This window comes from Melozone crissalis, unplaced genomic scaffold (assembly GCF_028551555.1).
Source record: "Melozone crissalis strain CALT ecotype California unplaced genomic scaffold, PUWL_Pcris_2 ptg000042l_1, whole genome shotgun sequence".
In the NCBI taxonomy this organism is placed as follows: Eukaryota; Metazoa; Chordata; class Aves; order Passeriformes; family Passerellidae; genus Melozone; species Melozone crissalis.
Window position 1 is genome coordinate 40,153,897 of NW_026535820.1, and position 18,593 is coordinate 40,172,489.

Consider the following 18,593-nt stretch of genomic DNA (forward strand, 5'->3'; position numbering starts at 1 on the left):
AGCATGGGGGTGTTCAGGGAGAGAAATGAACTATTGGAAGAGGAAGCTAAGTAGAAGCTTTTAAAAAAAGTTTTTTTATCAGATGTGTATGGAGTTAAAATCTATTTGTCATAAAGTTTTGATTCTATCTGGAACTATAGTACCTGCAGCAGAACTCACCATGGAGTAAGATTTTGGTGGACTTTACTGCATTCTGCAAAATGCTGCAGCCTCTGGGTCCATTCTGCAAAACCCAGTATATTTTATATCTTAAGATTAGTTCCACTGAAGTAAAAGTAACTCAAAGCACTTAGTGAAATGACTGGTTGGATAGAAAGTAAACGGTCACCACAACTTTGTGGGTCTTGGTCCCTCACTATATGGCAAATGCCAGGAAAAAAGAAGACGGCTGCAAATTTTGACTGGCTGGTTTAATTAATCTCAGTGCTTTAAAAATAATCAAGTGCAACACTTATGAGTAGAGCCACAAAATTTACAAGAGGATATCTTCTGTGCCAGCAAAATGGGATTTTTTGTATCTAAGAGAGGAACATTTGGATATTTTCCAGACAGTTTAAAAGGATGAAAAATGTGCTTAAGGAGACTCCCCACACAAACACCTATCTACTTTCTCAACTGTACATCATACTCTTCTAAATAACTAAAACTTTAAAGAGAAAAAAAATTAAATACATTGTAACTTTTATATGAAGAGTAAGGAGGGGTTGCTTAACAAAAAGTGGGGGTTTATTAGATAGGAAGAGAAAATATTTATTCAAAGAAGAGCCAACAATACCCTTTTTCTATACATTAAATGCAATTCATACTTCACAGAGTATATTACAAGGGTGTTTCTTCTGTCTTTTGCATTCCTGCTTGCCTGCCTAGTGACACAAACATGGCATGTTGTGCTATCAATACCAGTAGCACCCTTGCACGTGGGAATGTTCTTCTTACCACCAAAGCAGCTCAGAACCTTCTGGCTGAGGGGGTCCCATCCCAGCCCAGCTGTTGGTGAAGTCATCTGAAATGGGTCCATCCATCTTTAGTTGAGTTCAATCTTCTTAAAGTAGTCAAATAATACTGGAAATCAAAAAAAATCACACATCTGGTAGAAGAGCCCTGGGCTCAGGGTGCTGAGAGAGAAAGCCTGGCTGCTGCTGCCTGTTGTGTCCTCATTGTGTGGAGCACTCTGCACGTGGTTAAGAGTTCTGGCAAGGGGGGCTTGCAAGAAGCATCAGTTCAGGGAAGGGCTCTCAGCTATGTGACTACAAAAACTACTTACATTACTAAAGGTTTTTGGTGATCAAACATTTTCAGTAAAAACTCATCTTAGAAAACTGAGTTGCAATGCATGCTACCAAAATGAAATCCCTGTTCTTGTGGGAGAACATTGCTGAACTTATGATTCTCTTGTGACTTTTACTGTCCAGCTGACTTTTGCTTTGTTGCTGTCATGGCTCGTGCAGCTCCAGTAACGCAGCTGTTGAGGCTTGATCTGTGCCAGTGTTTTAGCCCATGTGGAAACGGTGCTCCCCTCGAGTTATGTGGGAAGAGAATTCGTACCTGTCCTGGCTGTGGTAGCCACACATGTTGCATTCAAAAGGATCACGGAACCCGTGGCAGCCCATATGGATCGTATACATCACGTGATCCAAGAAAAGGACTCGACAGTGTTCACACTTGTAAACCCTTACTTGCTCCCCATTGCTGCTGATCACTTTGAAAGCATCCTGGGAATTGTCAGTGCCTGCTCTCAAGACATCGTATTGCCTGTTTTCTTCTTTTATAGAGATGCCATTTCTTGCATGGGCACCTATGTGGTTTGTCAGGTAGATCAAACCACTGCGCTCCTCATTATTGCTCTCTGTATCTGTTGAGTCTTGGCAGCTGTTGCTGGGAGAGACATCTCGTTCGGAGGAGACAGACTTGGCTTTGGAAAGCAGCAACAAGTTTTCCACTGCGCTGTCCTGAGGGAGGCTGGAGCGAATCTGATTGTCCCCAAGAGGTTTGTGGAGCTGGTACATGGGGCTGATGACGGGCACTCCCTCAGAGCCGCCCGGTGGTGTCTGGACGAGGGGGCGCAGGGACTCTGCCCCCAGGTAACTGATGGCGTTGTTGATGGCCTGGTCGATCACGTGCGTCTGCATCAGCTCGTTCTCCTTCTCGTAGTTGATGCTGGCGTCGTATGGAAGATCGGGCAAGCATTTGTCACCTGCAGTGGAAAACAGCGAGGAGTTAGAGGGCTGATTTCTACATGATTAAGGAAATTAACGTCATGGATTAATAAAACAGGGAAGAGGACAGTTGACCAAATCCACCTACGAAATCCACCTAAGGTATTCAGGGTTCTCTAATACAGCTGCTCAGAAAAGTGGTGTGTTGGTGGTCTTTTTCAGCATGCAAAATAATTTGAGGGTTTTGGAAAAACAAATGGATGAAAGAAATACTGGAAATAATTATACAGGGACTCCTGGGAGCTAGAGATCTAGTCCTTTGTCATATCTTTCTCCTTTCTTACTGGTGTCCCGCATCTGCCTCTACAATGAGAAGAGGCACTCACTGCCTTTGTGGCTGCTGAAGCCAGTGTGCCCTCACAGCCACAGCAAGCTTGGCCCAATGCTTCAGAGCATGATGCACATTATCAATATTTTTACATAAAGTATTACAATCTTAGACTGGAAGTCGTATGGTTTAGTTTCAGACCTTCAGTTTCTTAGAAATAATCCATATCAGCAATGTGGTCATATATATGTCATTTTGGAGAAAAATCAATAAAAACTTTATTTTTCATATTGCCTCCTTCCCCACACACCTACCATAAGCCACATTAGACACATTACCAGAAGCTACCCATGTCCCTAAATATTTTATGTCAAAAAGTTGCTGTATACAGGAGAAACCAAGAATCATGGAAAAAATTTAAGCGCATTTGTATTTGGAGCATATTTTTCCTACAAGGGAGAAAGCCTTAGCTGGAGCAAGATTACTTGTTATTGGTAACTTTAATTCTGATGGGATGCCTTGAGTAAGGGGTAAATCTATCTATATTTTTTTTAAATCAGACTGCACTGATAGCATACCTTGACAGTATATTTAGCTGGATACCCCAGCATTGAACATTGAGGTTCACTACAATTTCCCCCAAATTACTGTACAGATAGCAAAATATAGAAGAAAAAAGTTAGGAGTGGGAAAAACTATTTAAATGTGCAGATATTGATTTTATGAACTTAAGCAGTCTTCTCTAACAGTGTAAACCATCAGTTATTATGAGACCCTTAATAAATTCATGCAAATGTAAAGAGGTAAAAGATTTTCACAAGCTCCTATGGTCTACCAATAACATATTGTTGATAGTCTGGATGGATTTTCTAGCTCTTCAGATCTTGGGAAACACTAAAAGCCACAAACATCTCTGTGAAGTGCTGTCACCATTTCCTGATGAACATGAAATTTACTGGTAGGTCTTGGAAAGTCCTAATTTGTCAAAAGAAATGCTAACAGAAGAATGGAAATTTTACCAGAAGATCTGCACATTAATTTATCAACAATTTTCCACGCAGTTTCTACTCAGATTGACCATTCAAAGTCAGTGAAGAGACCAAAAACCTTCTAGCACAACACTTTTGCAATGATGGGGGCTAAAGTGTAGGAAGTCCTGTGGTCTGCATTTCCCACAAGATATGATTTCATACCAGTTCCATGCTCTGCAAGCAGAGAAAGAAATACCCTGAGCATTGCATAAGTTCCCATAGGGGATGTAGGGTACAGATACCTTCTAGCTGCTATGCTACACAAGCTTCCAGTTCCTCTTGTTTTCTTTCCCAATCACTCTGCCAATTTGGGCTGCATTTTTTTTTAAATTCCAGATTTAACTTCTATAATGCTATATGTTTCAGACAGATTTGCCTAAGATTCAAAATAGGCATTGTAAAAGACTCTCGAATTAAATATAGGAAAACTCTCCTAACATGAACATATACACTTTATTCAAGGAGGAAAAAATGAAACCAAAATCATTCCTATTCCAAGGGCACTGCACACCACTGAAAAATGGGGCTGGTCCTCATTCTAAACAAAATTTTGGGCATCCAGAAAGCAAGAGTTTAATATCTGTTTCTTGGGTAGTGTTTGCTTTATGTAGCATAACTAGTTGGTAGTTGTGCTGAGAGAATCAAGTGTTCATAAGAAAAATTTGTTTCCAAGCAAAGTGTGTCTGAAACACACACAAAGTTAGGGAAGGCAGGCACCATTTCTATATCTAGGCAATGCAGTAATACTTGCACTCATTAAAAATAATAGCTCATTTCTGTGGTTATTAGAGCATAAGTAAATTAAACTGCTAATGGCTTGATGCACTTCAAGGTTTGCATTGCTCAGGATTCTGCAGCAGGTACTTCAACAGTAAAAATGCACTCACTGCATGTGGGCACCTTTCTCTTAGTGTTTTTTATTCCCTTTCTTGGCTGCCTGTTCTTTTAAACATTATAAGCATATATCAATTTTTTGTGGAGTTCTCACTCTCAGGTTTGGATGGCCAAGTTCTTTTGGGTTTGGGAACTATTCCAGTTCAGAATACAGAGAGAATGTTACAGGTAACTGGCTGGATTTGTTGAACAATCTAATTTTTGAAAGGTAATTAATTTAGTCTTGAGAAAAACTACTGAAGCAGAAGACACTCCTTCCTTTATGTGAAGGATGCCATTTTCTTCTTCTCCCTGAGACTCAGCACAGGTATTGGGACATGACAATTTACAGGAGCAATGAAGTACCCAAAAGCTCTCCTCAGCAGCCAGCCAAACCTTGTGTTAATCAGGAATTTTTCTATTGTATGAAGCAGCAGATGATGATTGGAAAGGAAACGATTTGTGAGCATTTTTTTTCTTTTTAGAATATTTTTTTCTTTTGAAGCCTAGCAAATTTCCACAAATATCTGCTGTCAGTAGGTTGTCTTCCTACACTGCACCCTGAAAAACTGACAGGAAAGTCTGCCCTCCTAAAACTCATAGTTAAACTGGCTGTCTTTATTGTTTTTCAGGGTGAACAGAGAAAAAAAGAAAGAAATAGCCAGTCCACACCGAAGGATACATTACATATAGTATATTTGCTAATACCTTTTAAATTTAAGCACTTTTAATCTTCCTGGAGCTTTCATAGAATTAGTATCTGGTCTAATGCAAACAGTTACTAGAGTGTCTAAACTAGTCTGGTTGGCCTTACATATATATTTTAGTTGATATATTTTTGGTTTCTATCTCTACTACAACTTTTGCCCTTTTTTAAGCATAAGCATTTCTTATTCTTGACAACCTCCTAGAATTGTTGTATTTGGACTTGAAAAAAAGCCTTGGAATTTATTTTAAAACCTTTTGTTGCACCTCCTGACATAGCTGAAACTCCCCTTTCTATGTCTAGGAAATACTAATTTTCCTTTCACCCCTGTGTCCTTGTTGAAGAAAGTATATTTGCATTTTCTGTCCCATAAACTGATCTTTTTTTTTCCCTTGACTTTTGACTGAAGACCTTCTTAATGTGCATTTTCTTTCAGAGACTTTAATCTGATTGTTTCCTACAGAATAATATTTTTAAACGTACAGAGATTAAAAAAGAACCTAACTAGATGTGAGTATATGCTGTCCTCTATCTCCCATGTTTTAATTTATTGAAGAATAACCTTACCTAACTGACAAAATATTGTATGCGGATCTCACAAAACTGCTGTAATCCCTCCTTAGCACAGGCCTACTAAACAGAACAATATGTGTAGCCTTCACTTTTATAGGCTTAATGTGAAATTTTTCATTGTTAAGACAAGAACTGCTATGTGCAAAGGGGCATGAAATTTTTGAATTTTTCATAGAATGTACACAAAGTTTTCATTTCATTTAGGTGCTGTTTCCAGACATATCAATTTGGGCTGTAAAAATAAACAGAGTTTATCAAAGGGTGAAGAATATTACCCAGTCTACGTTCAACTAGTCACAAATGCTTTCGGAAACAGCAATATGCCCAGATCTGAATGTCATTCAAGATTTCAATAAAATAACTCTCAAAGTTTGATCAAATGCTATCCCAATGGGAAACTTTTGTTCCTATCTTCAGGTTCTCAAGGCAACTTCAAGAACCTCTTCAGATTTTGTAATGATCTGGTCTGTAAGCTTTTAGAAACACAGAAAATAGGTTTAAAATTGATCTCCAAATGTGAAAAATTAAACATGCAGAAATTTATGCTGGAGATGTTTAGTTGGTTTTTTCCCTCCAACACATCTCTGTATCTGCTTCTATAGAGATACATATTGTTAATTTAGCAAAACAAGTAAAATTATAAAGCAAAAGTAAAAATGCTGTGATTTTTTTAGGGGGCTTTGTTTTATTTTATTTTTAGGAGACAGCAAACGTTTAACTCTTACCAACAAATTTCTGAGGCATAGAGCTCTTACGTTTGGCGACGTTACTTGCTAGTCTATCCAGCACGAGGGCTCTTTCTGACCCTATCTTGCACAGGTCTTCAGCCATTTCACTCTGGTTACTTTCGTCTTTTATGACTGAAATCAAATGACATCAGAAGGGTTAGGCAGGTTCCATTTTAATGGAACTGTTGTCTTAGGTTATCATTTGTCAGTCAATGTCTTTTAGTTCCCAAGCAGCTGGATGAAGGAGCTCAGCATATGAGACACAGGACAATTCTGACTCTCGGTAACAAATGCCCTCACGCTGGTTAATCTGTGTACATGCTCATGTTTTCCTCATTTAGGACACAAAAATGAGATAGCAACTGCAAGGTTTCTGCCTGTATGTCACATAATCACTCCACCCTTTGTTCTACAGCCACTCTGCATTTCTGTGAATAAATGAGGTCCTAACTTTGTCCTGGACACAAAGCAGTTCACCTTTCCACTCTCCCACTGAAACCCTCTGCGATGTCCTTCTGCACCTCTCCCAGTGTATGATAATTGCTTCCTCAGCAGGAAAAATTAATCAACTTCTCAACTCCAACAGTGGAAGATCTATTTGCAAGCTACACCAACCCTTGTTTCTATCCCCTTTTATCCCATAGCAAATATTTCAGTACTTCCTTGATGCTATTTTAGACTTTACCAATTTAAATTGATAAAATCACACCTTCAGTGGAACACTAATTTCCAATACTCAAACCTGTTTCCCAACCTCCTGCTGCTGCTGAGACTCTGTAGAATTAGGAGCTTAATGTGAGGCTCTAGGAAAAGGAGACTATTTCATTTTCAGTATATTTTACTTCAGTACTTTCCTGCAGAAACAAAAGGGATGTATGAAAATGCACTGTCAAAACAATGACTGTGAAACAGGTATGGAAAGGTATTTCTGACTTCCAGCACCTAAGAGAAAGGCAAATGGACTGAGATCACAACACAACTGTTTTGCTGTAGGCTTTCTGTTTGTGGGGTTTGGGGTCTTTTTGGTTTGTTTGTCAAGGGAGAAAAAGGGGTTAATTTTACTTTTATCTGCTACTAAGATATGGACATTTTTCCTGAACTTTTGGGTTGCTAATACAGGAAGACGCAAAAGATTATTTTTACACTTTGATTCTTTGAGTTATTTCAATTAAGTGCCCTGCTCTGCTATATTTTTCCTTCTGTGCCTGCTGAGAATTTGTTTTATCACTGGATTAACTGGTTCACAGGACCCATTACTCTGGTACCTGGCTGTTTCTCAATAGCTGAGAACACATTGTTGTGATCCAATGTTATTCTGAGAATATACCACAGCTTATCATCCATAAAAAAGGATGATTGTGAAAATGTTGTTAGACCTGAAATATATGAAATCAGCTCTGATGGATACCTGTGAGGTACAGGTGAAGTTTACTATTCAACAGTACCCTGCAACCAAACTGAGGAGTACACAGCTGTTTCTTGAGTCTCTGCTGCAGCAGCACATACTGCAGAGACAGTGACAGTGACAATGACAATGCCAATGACAGTTATATGGAGTTTCATGGAATTATATTCCAGCCCCATATGACACTAAAGATTGTGACCAATGCAGGAAATTATAAGAATTTAGTCGTGAAGGTGCAGAAAACTAAAGGGTGTTTATGGTACATAGCCATCATTGAACAAGCACACACCAGCATCTTGTGCTGACCAAGGCTTCCAGGTACCATCTCAGGAAGAGACTTACAGATAATCTTTCAAGGCAGACATTCAACAGGGACACAAAAGACTGAATATTTAGTTAAATGTTGAAATTATCAAGAAATATCTGTTTAGGATATAATAACATTTCTAATCAGTTCAAGAGAGGGTGAGTAATGTATTTAACAGTTAAACTTTCAATCCTCTAAAACTTCTTAAAAAAGAGGGCAAAGTGAATCATGTACTAATCCCCAGTACTTGCAACTGAAACCCTCTGAAATCTGCAACCAAATGAATAACTATTTCTCTATAATTTGGTGTCTGTAAAGTGAAAAAAAATCATGTCATCTTTTCAAACAAAAAACTCAGAGTGACTCAAGAACTGTAATTGACCTTTTAAAAACTTCATAAACTACTTCTCTTACTGTTTTATTTAAGCCTTGTAAGACTTCAGCACACTTCCACTCAACTCAAATGCAAAACTACAGGTAATATCTCTAAGAGAAGAACTTCCCATGGACAGTGATATTTTAGTCCTCTAAAATAAGAATTTTGCGATTCAATTCATCAGGTTCCAATTTTTTATAAAAGTTAAAAATGTAAGTACGATCTCTTGCTCCACTTCTTACTCCCTTTTACTCTATCTTACCCTTATTTAAGTTCTTTCTCAATTACATTTTTTAGATTTCCAAGCTGTTTAGGTTTAGGGTCTTTCTACTGACAATTTTTTTATGTGTGCTGCCTAAAGTATTTTAAAAAATCTGTAAAAAGCAATCTTGCTGTGGCAGAATGTCAAATCAGATGGACTAGCAGATATTTTTATAGAAATTTTTTGAATTTTGTTTTTAGAGACTGGGGCAAAAAAGGGGTCTGAATAATAACAGATCCACATCACACCTTGAAATAGTTTAAGAACAGTGATATTATAGCTGCTTGCTTTTCTAGTTATATGATAGAATACAGTAAAATTCACACAGCATCCACTCATTCTCAACTGTTTTTTCTACATTTTCATAATGCAAAATATGAGGAAAAATGCAGGAAAATTTCATTTTTTTAGAACTGTATAGAATTGATTTTTTTTAACTGAGGACTAAATTTCTTTAAGAGTGAAGTCTTTGGCTGAATATGAGATTTAAACTTTTTAGTTAATTTATTTTTTTCTAATTTGCAAAAGCAGTCCTATAATGTCAAATATATTGAATATAGAAGAATATAAGAAGAATATACAAGAAAATATACATAAATAAATGTATATATAAGAAGAAGTCATTCTTCCAAAGCATTACTTAATTCCTTCAAGTTTTCATCCCATGGAGTTATTGGATATTTAGTAGTAAGCTGGTGCAAGCTCTCCTTTCAGGATTTTATATAAACAAGGGTCAGTCTCTAAAAGTGTTTCATCTCTTATTAAAGTTTAGGATTCCTGACATCACTTTCATCTTACTAAGACTTTCGTAGTAGTTCAGCTACTCATTCACACAGATTTTCAAATTCAGTGTGCAGGCACTTAAAATCATGTGCTAGACACTGAAGACTGAAATCTCAAACCAGAATATTTGCTCTAAATCCTGTCATGTCTTTGAGAAATAAGTATTTCTCCTTACTGTGTGTATTATTACATTGAGGTTTTCTATTCATATATTCTGCAGCCCCTCAATAAAATTAGAAGGGGAACTGCTCTAACATGCTGCCTGCAGAAGCATCTCAGTTGTATTCACTGCTATCATTATGTGCATATACTTTACATTATTTGATAGCATGTAAAAACATATTCTGGTTCTGTACAGATATAAAATATTAAATGAAGCATCATTGCAAAAAGGGCAGAGAGAACTTTCCATTTTTTGTCATTTGACAAGCTAAATAATATATACTGACAGGATTAAAAAGGTATGCAGGAAATGGAACTTACTGGCTGGATTTAAACTCCACCATAGAAACTGGATCTTCTCCATCTAAAACTGCACAAGCAAGAGGACTTTGTATGGCTAATTACTGTGATGAATCCCTTACAGATCTTCTGGATCTTTGTTAGAAAATATAATCCAAGCCCCAATATCTGCTTGCTCTCTTTCTGGGTATAGTTTTTTGATATTCTCCAAGAAATGGACTTTACCTTCATCATTACACTAGTCTCAACACAAGTCCTTACCTCCCCCCAGTTTTCTTTCAAAGGGAAGCTTGGGAAGAAGGCTGTCAACAAATTATTAGCCATTCTGGACTATCTCAGGTCAAACTGCCTAAATTAAATATCTCTGGCTTCATGTTCTCTTGCTTGGCAGAGTGAGATCAAAGCCAGATATTTCATCCTTGTTAGATGAGCTGGTCCCAGTGGTCAAGTAAGCCCTTTAAGCTGTGGCTGGGAAGGTGAGGAGATGTGCAGCGCAGAAAATTCTGCAGCACCAACTAGAACACTGGAATTAAGTCTTTATTGAAAAGACATCCATAAGTGTATTGCAATATAGGCTTCCAAGAGAAGGCGGTGAGGTGATGTAGCCATATTTTCTTGACATGACAAACTGATGTTTTCCAGGCCTTGCAAGTGTTTTGCTACATGTTTGAATTGTACCTTGGCATTTTATTGGAGCTAAAAAAAGTGAAAAAACAGCCAAATATTTATCAAATAAAGAATTAATCCAGGCACAATATCACACATGTGGGGGATGTGTGTGACTCTCCAAAGCAAAAGTTGCCACAAATGGTACTACTGATTCTTTTGCACTCCTTTCTCTGCATTTATGACAGGACAGCAGTATTGCCCAGATAGACACTTTTATTACCTGGATAGATGCTGCTTGAGAGATTCATGGTTTGAAGGTAGTTATGGCAGCGTTCTTTATGTTCTTCCAAAGAGCTGCGCTGCTTGTAACTGCGACCACAGTATCCACACTTATGGGGTTTGCCAACTGGAGAAAACACAATTCATTATGAGATTCAGATGAGGAATTCAACAGCATATGGTAAAGACAAGAGATAAAAAGCCTACCCCAAAAATAAAGCCATGCTGTGGTGAAGGAAGATTTCATCAATTTAAAAAATCTAAGTGAAAAACAACTAATGGAAAACTGATTGTATATCTTTACATTAACAGGCCAATTCTATGGGTGCTACAAACTGATTTTAGATGATTCAGATCAGATAAAGACTGTGACATTAAATCTTTAAAAACAGCATCTACACAAGTTAGGAACTGAGACACCTTCAAAGGTCTGGGAGCGGTTTCTGTAGTGTCCAGTTGCACAGAGACTGCCAGTGGGCAAACTGGTGGTATAGGTAGGGACTTGATTGGCTGGAAGTCAGTTCTGGTGAACAGAACCAGCTCAACTCTTTTAAGACAGTTTTAGATTTTGTGTGTTTTCTGCTTCTGGAAATTCAAGAAAAATGGCATGACACTTTATTTTCTGTTTTACATCAATCCAGATCAAGCTAGTTCGAGGAATTTTTCACCAACAATACTTTTCGGTGTGCTTCTGGACTTGAATTTTCTGTCTTAATATGATAAGACTGTCACTTTATATGTGATTTCACAATTTTAGATAGTTACACAGCTTAATTTCTGAATTTTATTTACAGGTTCTTAGGGGAAAATCAGATTCAGACATCCAACTTGTTTTATAATGTATCAGTGCCAATTTGCCAGTTGCAGGAACTAATAATTATCTATAATTTAGGCATTGTCTCTTTAACTACAGAATCCTCAGGGTTTACCAAGAGTGTCTAGGTGAGATTTCATATATAGGTATACATGAAAACTATGTTTCAAATTGTGCATCCATGAAAATCAATAAAAACAAGGAGAGGGAGGCAAAATGCTATTTAAAATATGTGCCTTCCTTAATCAGGCTGGGAAAAAACAGGACAAAGAGAAATTATTTTGAAAATCTAAGGATCTTATTATTCAATACATGTGCTAGAGAAGAATCTTCCTAACTTTTGGAGCACAAAAATATCACTTTGAGAGCTCCCCTTCTGCCACCCAGAACCCAAAACCAACTTTCACAAGTAGCATTACCAGTGTCAATTCCAGCAAAGTGTATTGGAAGTCTCCCATCCAAATAGCAATTTGCATTTGTAGCTTAGCTTGGGGAACTAGATGAGATGGCAGTCTGCTTTTAAAAGCACTTTAAATATGCTAAATTTGTTTTACTTCACAGAAGGTATGTGACTGTGGCTTCTGTCAAACAATGAGAGGTTCATGGTAATGGGAAAGTGCAGGTATTCAAAAATATTTATTAATATCTCCATATTACTGTTGAGACAGACACTAAAAAACTCCATGAGCATCCTCTTTTGTGGAAGATGATTATCTTTCTTTCTCCCACCCTCTGCCTTGTCCCCACTCTCTCTTTCAAAGTACTTGTAATAACAATATGCAACAAATAACTCCTGCTAAATGGTGTAGGCAGTATTCACTCCTCAGGCTGAAGATGAATACAAGACTGTATTTCAACTTTATATTATCTCTAACCCTAAAACATTCATCAACTTAAGTCATGTTTGTACTTCTATGAAATGGATTACTCACATGGGGCTCGTAAGATGAAACTCTAATACAGAAACTTTGAATCAGCCAAGAAGTATGGGAAAAAACCCAGTTCTTCTGGTGAAGGGTCATGAGTGTGACGTGTGTTTAGTCATTTCTTTGCTGCTAACATGCTGTGGCCAGCTCACAGCTTGGTTAACCCCAAGATGGGGCTACTCAGGGTAAGAAGAGCTCACAGGATTGGTGGCCACCCCCATCTCCTCAGCGGCTATGGTGATAAGCAGCCCTGGTTATTCCCAAACCTTTGCTTACCTGAGTGAGTCCTCAGGTGTCCCGTGAGGGCATCCCTGCGGCGGCAAGCATAGTTACACAGGTGACACTTGAAGGGCTTTTCACCTGAGTGCAGCTTTATGTGGCGCAGGAGGTTGCCCTTCTGGGTGAAGGAGGCTCCACACTGATTGCACTGGAAAGGGCGTTCTCCTATGGGAAGAAGGGGAAAATATGTGAGAACAAAAAAAATCTTACACGGTAACAAGAGAAAGATTTCAGGGAGAAAGTTGTTTTCTCACTGCTGCTCTGTGACTTCCACCGGCTGCAGGTTTGATATAACATGAGGCTTTCAGACTAAACCTGCCAGTTTCTTAATGCTTCACTGGCTGGGTCAATTTGATCTGAAAATCTAATTTTTTTTTTCTAAATCAGAATGGCACATCACAATGCAAATTCAAACTCATTTAAATAAAGTGACTGCAACATTTTGTGTTGAAGAGCCACTCTTCCTGATCAGCAGTTTTGGAATAAACCAATATCCAATTTTGCATGTTGTGGCATTTGGTGGGGTTTTTAATGTGGCTTTTTTCAAAGGGTCTTTAAAATATGCCACTGAAGCAGCAAAATAAAAAGGAAACTCATTAAAAATGCATTTCAGGATCACAAGTTCATTTCAGCGTTACATTCTTATATTTAAATGAAAGGCACTTCATTATAACAGTTATAATAACTTCTTTTCATTTACATTTTCCCTGTATTTTCCCTTTCAATTTCTTCTCCATTACCTGTCTGTCCCTAAGCAGCCAAATCAGGAAAGAGACAGAGAAAAGAGAGAAAGCTAGAGAGTAAAATCACAGAAGTTAAGACAGTGCAAAGGAAGCCCTGTACTTCCATGTCTAAGTCCCAACCCTTCTATAGGTAAGGTATCAGCAGAGGAGCTGCGCAAACAGGCTCTGGTGGCTTACACTTTGGACAGATGGGGAAAAACTTGAAGAGATGCAGCCTTGATTTGTCTAAACTGGTGTTTGTTATCAAGGAAGTGAATCAAAGCCTTTGCAAAAATTAATATGGCTGTTGTTTGCTTTTTAGTGTTGTTTAAAATCAATGTATTTTATTAGTTTGGGTTTTTTTGGTTTTTTCTTGTATATTTTTTAAAAAATTTAAGATGGATGAGGCTTTTTCTGAGATCAATGGGAAATAAAATACGTTTCCAGTTGTAACAGATGGAATAACAGAAAAATTATACATTAGAGCATTTTATCAGCCAGAACTGCTTCTACATGCCTGTTTCTGTACAGTCCTCAACTAAGTCAAACTAGCCTTTAAAAGACATTTGCTGAATTTTGTTTCTCTTAGGCATCAGTTCAATCTGTTGTAGTAAGTATAGTGTGTCAACATTAGAAACAGCCCAAAGATGACCAGTTCTTAGTTATAATTTTTTTTTTTGGTGTAACAATAATATTGTATTTAAGATTTCAGTGCTGAAGTTAAAATACTAAAAGAAAGAAAAACAAAAACAATTTCTTCCTTCTCTCTCAATCAAACATCATGTACCATTTTGCACACCTAGGATGACTTTTTATGTGCATATACATGTGCATATATGTGCAGCATGATAATTTTTGACTTCTGGGTAACGCATCAAAACAGCTGAAGATCAATTAGACAGCAGCACTGTCCCAACCCAAAACCATGAAAACTCTGCCATCCGGGCTGGCAGCTTCAGCATACAGCAAAGAGCCAAATGAACCCCCTCTATGGCAAGACATTTTCATTGGTCAGTTTCAAGCACAGCAGCATAATGCCTGTCAAGCCAAATGAGCTCACTTTCTTTGTCAAGTAGCTCTGTTCATCTAAACTATACCCACATCTGGTTCAGCTGGGGGGCACACAAAAATGCCAGCATAAGCCTTACAGGACTTTGAAATGTACTTCATAAAGCATGCATGGTATGGTTAGGGAGAAAAGAAAACAGGTGTCTCTCTACTTAACTTAAACTTTGAGGCAGTTACTCAGTGCAGGAAGTATTTTTCAGAAATGGACTGAAACAGTAAACGGAAGAAGTTCAGCTCAGCAAGGGGGGCACATTCAGAAGAAGTAGTTAATTCTTACTAAGTATCTTTTCTAGCATTCATTTCTGTTATTTTTACTCAGAGGACTGTAAATAGACAAAACAAGAATCATACAAGTACTCCAGGAATGAAATGTAAAGCAAGTAAGAATGCGATGTATCTCTAGCCTACAGCCCTCCCAGTCATAGGCTGAAGTCTTGCACTAGGTGGAGAAGATGGATGGAGCATTTGAAACGAGACTGCTGCACACCAAATACTTCTACAGAACTTAGAGTGGGATCAGATGTAAGGAAGCCTGAACTTATGTTCCTGTAGAAGGAGAACAACATTGTCACCAAAAGACCCTGAAGCTATGCTGGCCCTTAGCTGTCCATGATGCAACTACTGGGGTGAGGAAATGCCTCCTTTATTGAGCTCAGCAAAACTCCCAGACCTGCCAGGATGCTGACAGCTACTGATGGAAGGTTACTGGGTGTGATGATACCTCCAGAAATGAGGATGGAACAGGATGGAAATAAAAAATACATAATGACTGTTTTTCTAAACAGTCTAAACAGTATTATTTTCTACAGTCTAAACTGTATTATTTTCTTCAGGTCTGAACAGTACATACCTGTCCTTGGCATGTAGCCATGACCAAATATAGGCCCAGGAACAAAAACTGCAGTGGGACCCTGAAATCAATCAACCATTATCACTGTTGCAGTGATTTGCAAGCCTTAGTAGGAGCTTGGGCCCTGAACCACATATTCAGTGAAGAATACTTATAATCTTAATTAAAATATTTCTAATTTCTTAAACAATGACAAGATCACCTAACACTCAGAGATCTCTAACAAGCAGACCTCTCTTTCTAAAAAAATTTGAGACATTCAGAACCAAGTAACAAGATATGAGTGAACTAACTGGTGACTTAACTTAGTGTACACATAAGAGGCAATATATACACTTATGCACACGTATAAACAGATATGCATGAATGTGCAGATATATGCACAGTGAGCAAGAGAAGCCTGAATATACCCTGAGGTTTCAGTATCAGGGAGCAGGAATTTCTTTCTCCTTTCAAGATCTCCTTTTTCTTAAACACCAAACAAGGCAGTGGCAAGCTGGAGAAAATGAATGTGCTGAAAGGGGAGTGAGAAGAGTTGGGCATCTGTGAGTTGGGATTTGCTCTGCAGATCTAAGCAACAGGTAAGGTGCTAGGGAGCAGTCAGTGCTGTACAGCTGCCTGCAGACAGAAGAGGGCAGAAATATCAGGTGCTGCTCTGCATATCTGCACTTGGCAGGTGTATTCATTAAAAACAATTACATCTTTTATCAGGTCAGGCAGTCATGTTATTTTGGCACTTTAGTGTGCTAGAGTTTTGTTCACTTATCAAATATTTTTTTAAGAAAACCTCACTGCATATGCAGGTTTTACATGAATTAGCAGCAAAGTAATTCATTTGTGAGGCTTATTCCTTCACCAGGCATGTAGTGAAATGGGCTTCAGCATAGTCAGTTAAGTGTCAGTAATAGTATATCCCATTTCGACTTTAATTTTCACAGCACAGCTGAAAGGAAAAGCAGTCACCACTGTTTCCCCATGACGTTCCTTTAATTTAAACTACTAGCTCTGATCTTCCACTCCTTTGCCAGCCCCTGAAAAACCACCTGAGCTCATTCAAAGAGTCTGCTCAGGAGAGGAGCTGAGGATGAGGCATGAGGGAAAGCAAAGGTTTTGCATGGAAGGACCTAGGGACAAAATTTCATACCCTTTAGTTTTATCGAGTGTAAAAGAGGGTTGTGCTGAACAATTTGCCTCTCGTGGGCTGCTTCCACTGTAGGCTTGAACTATATTCCCTTATTAAAAAGAGGGTCTAGTTGGTAAGGGAAGAGCTCTGCAAAGGGTAAGAAATCTTCAAGTGTGGTAGCACACAAGAAATCTTTGTGTGGTAGCACCCCAAGCACCCCTGGCAGGCAAATGGGTCCCTCTGACAGGCAAGAGGTTCGGGGAGCTGAAGGTCTGGGGAAATGACCTGGCACTCAGTGAGGTGGCCCCTGGGGATACTGTCATATGGACCAGGCAGCCCAGCTCATGCTCGAGACAGCGAGCTGGGTACCAAGGAACTCATGAGAAACAAAGGCAGCTGTGCCCACCACCTCCCTAAAGTCAGGTGTGCTCTCACACAGGCCATTTAGCCCTGGCGCAAACACTGCCATGGACCCTTAGGGACCTGAAACAGCTCCTCTGATCCAGCAACAGTGGGGGGTTTTTAACAAAAGAGCAGTCTGCTTAAGCAAGCACAAAAACTTCTACCTCTAAGTGCATTTCAAGTTGCAGCATATTGTTTCAACCATTACAGCAACCTCTTTAGCCCTGTTTAAAGGGCTCACATACAAGTCATTTTACAGGTTCATTTTATCAATTTTTAAAGGAAGGAAAGGAAAGGAAAGGAAAGGAAAGGAAAGGAAAGGAAAGGAAAGGAAAGGAAAGGAAAGGAAAGGAAAGGAAAGGAAAGGATCAATCAGTACTTTTTATATCTTGGAAGTAGGCTACAGCCTCTCTTCTGAGTACTAGTTGTGACTTTTCCAATAATTGTCTGTTCTTCCCTGACAGAGGGATTTATCACAAAGAATTGAAGAGTACTTTGAAGCAGGCAATGTAGCAGCATTGCTACTGAACGTGGCTACCCCATGTTACACTAACAGATCGCAGGATTTCATGGCTCACAGTTCCTGTGACAGACAGTAACACAAGGGCAATGGAACACACTGTGGGCCTTTTCACAAATCCTCTCCATTTTAACTCTGAAAGCACTTTGTTAATCTCACTGCTTAGTAATTCTGGGAAAGTTACTTAAGCAAGATTGTGAGGATATGGAGGAAGAAAGAATCTATGTGTTTATTGGCACAACTATTTCAAATGTAACTATAAGACAGATCAATTCTTACCTTAAAAATATTTTAAAATTTGCTCTCATTGGAATATTCATGTAAAAATGCCAAAACTCAAATTTATTTTCAAAGCAACTTCTGTGAAATAACCATATAGTTTGGTTCTTCTCTTTTAGCTATGAATGGCATTAAAGTTTAGATTGGAAGCCTAATTTTTAGACATCTTATATCAGGCAAGGGGAGACTCACTCTTTACTTTTTCATTTGTTTCAGCCTCTTCATTTTTGGCCCTCTTTGAGACTTATCAGAATTAGAAAATTGAGAAAAGAATATTCACAGCACTGTATAATGAAAAGCCATCCCTGTGGACACAAAATCTTTACATGTCTCTTTTAGTGTCCTGGTGGAAACACTTTAGTGCACATTTGACCCATGACAATACTTATTTTTACTTAATGAAACACCAGACATGAAATGTAAGTATTTTTTGACCAAGTCTGTCAATACAGTTCTCTTAATAAATATTTTTCCAATCACTTTCATAATCACTGATCCATAATGAGCTTTTCTGTTTTGTTGGAAATATAACAACTGGGTTAATTTCAGAGTTAGCTACAAATGGGCTTTTTTTCAGCAGTTCTTAGAAATTTCTTAGAAATTATACAAGACTTCTTTTAAGTTTGATTTTTCAATGTTTTTTTTTTTTTGGTTGTTGCTTCACATCAAACAAACAGCACAATTTCTAGCCCAATAGATGGACTTCCACGAAGAAATCTCAATTTCTGTGCA

General features: G+C 38.3%; 1 protein-coding gene across 14 annotated transcripts in view; it reads right to left on the reverse strand.

The window, feature by feature from the left end:
• Positions 1-1,418: 1,418 nt before the first annotated feature.
• IKZF1 (IKAROS family zinc finger 1) overlaps positions 1,419-18,593 on the reverse strand; it is a 52,556-nt gene continuing 35,381 nt past the window's right edge. For 3 of the 14 annotated variants that reach the window (XM_054284920.1, XM_054284917.1, XM_054284916.1), the window contains 4 exons: positions 12,895-13,062; positions 10,880-11,005; positions 6,393-6,527; positions 1,419-2,194 (listed from right to left, as the gene is read on the reverse strand). In XM_054284920.1, coding sequence (XP_054140895.1) covers positions 1,491-2,194; positions 6,393-6,527; positions 10,880-11,005; positions 12,895-13,062 — 1,133 coding nt within the window. In that variant the 3' untranslated portion in view covers positions 1,419-1,490. The remainder of the gene's footprint in view (positions 2,195-6,392; positions 6,528-10,879; positions 11,006-12,894; positions 13,063-18,593) is intronic. The other 11 variants (XM_054284922.1, XM_054284918.1, XM_054284931.1 and 8 more) reach the window with 9 other exon arrangements.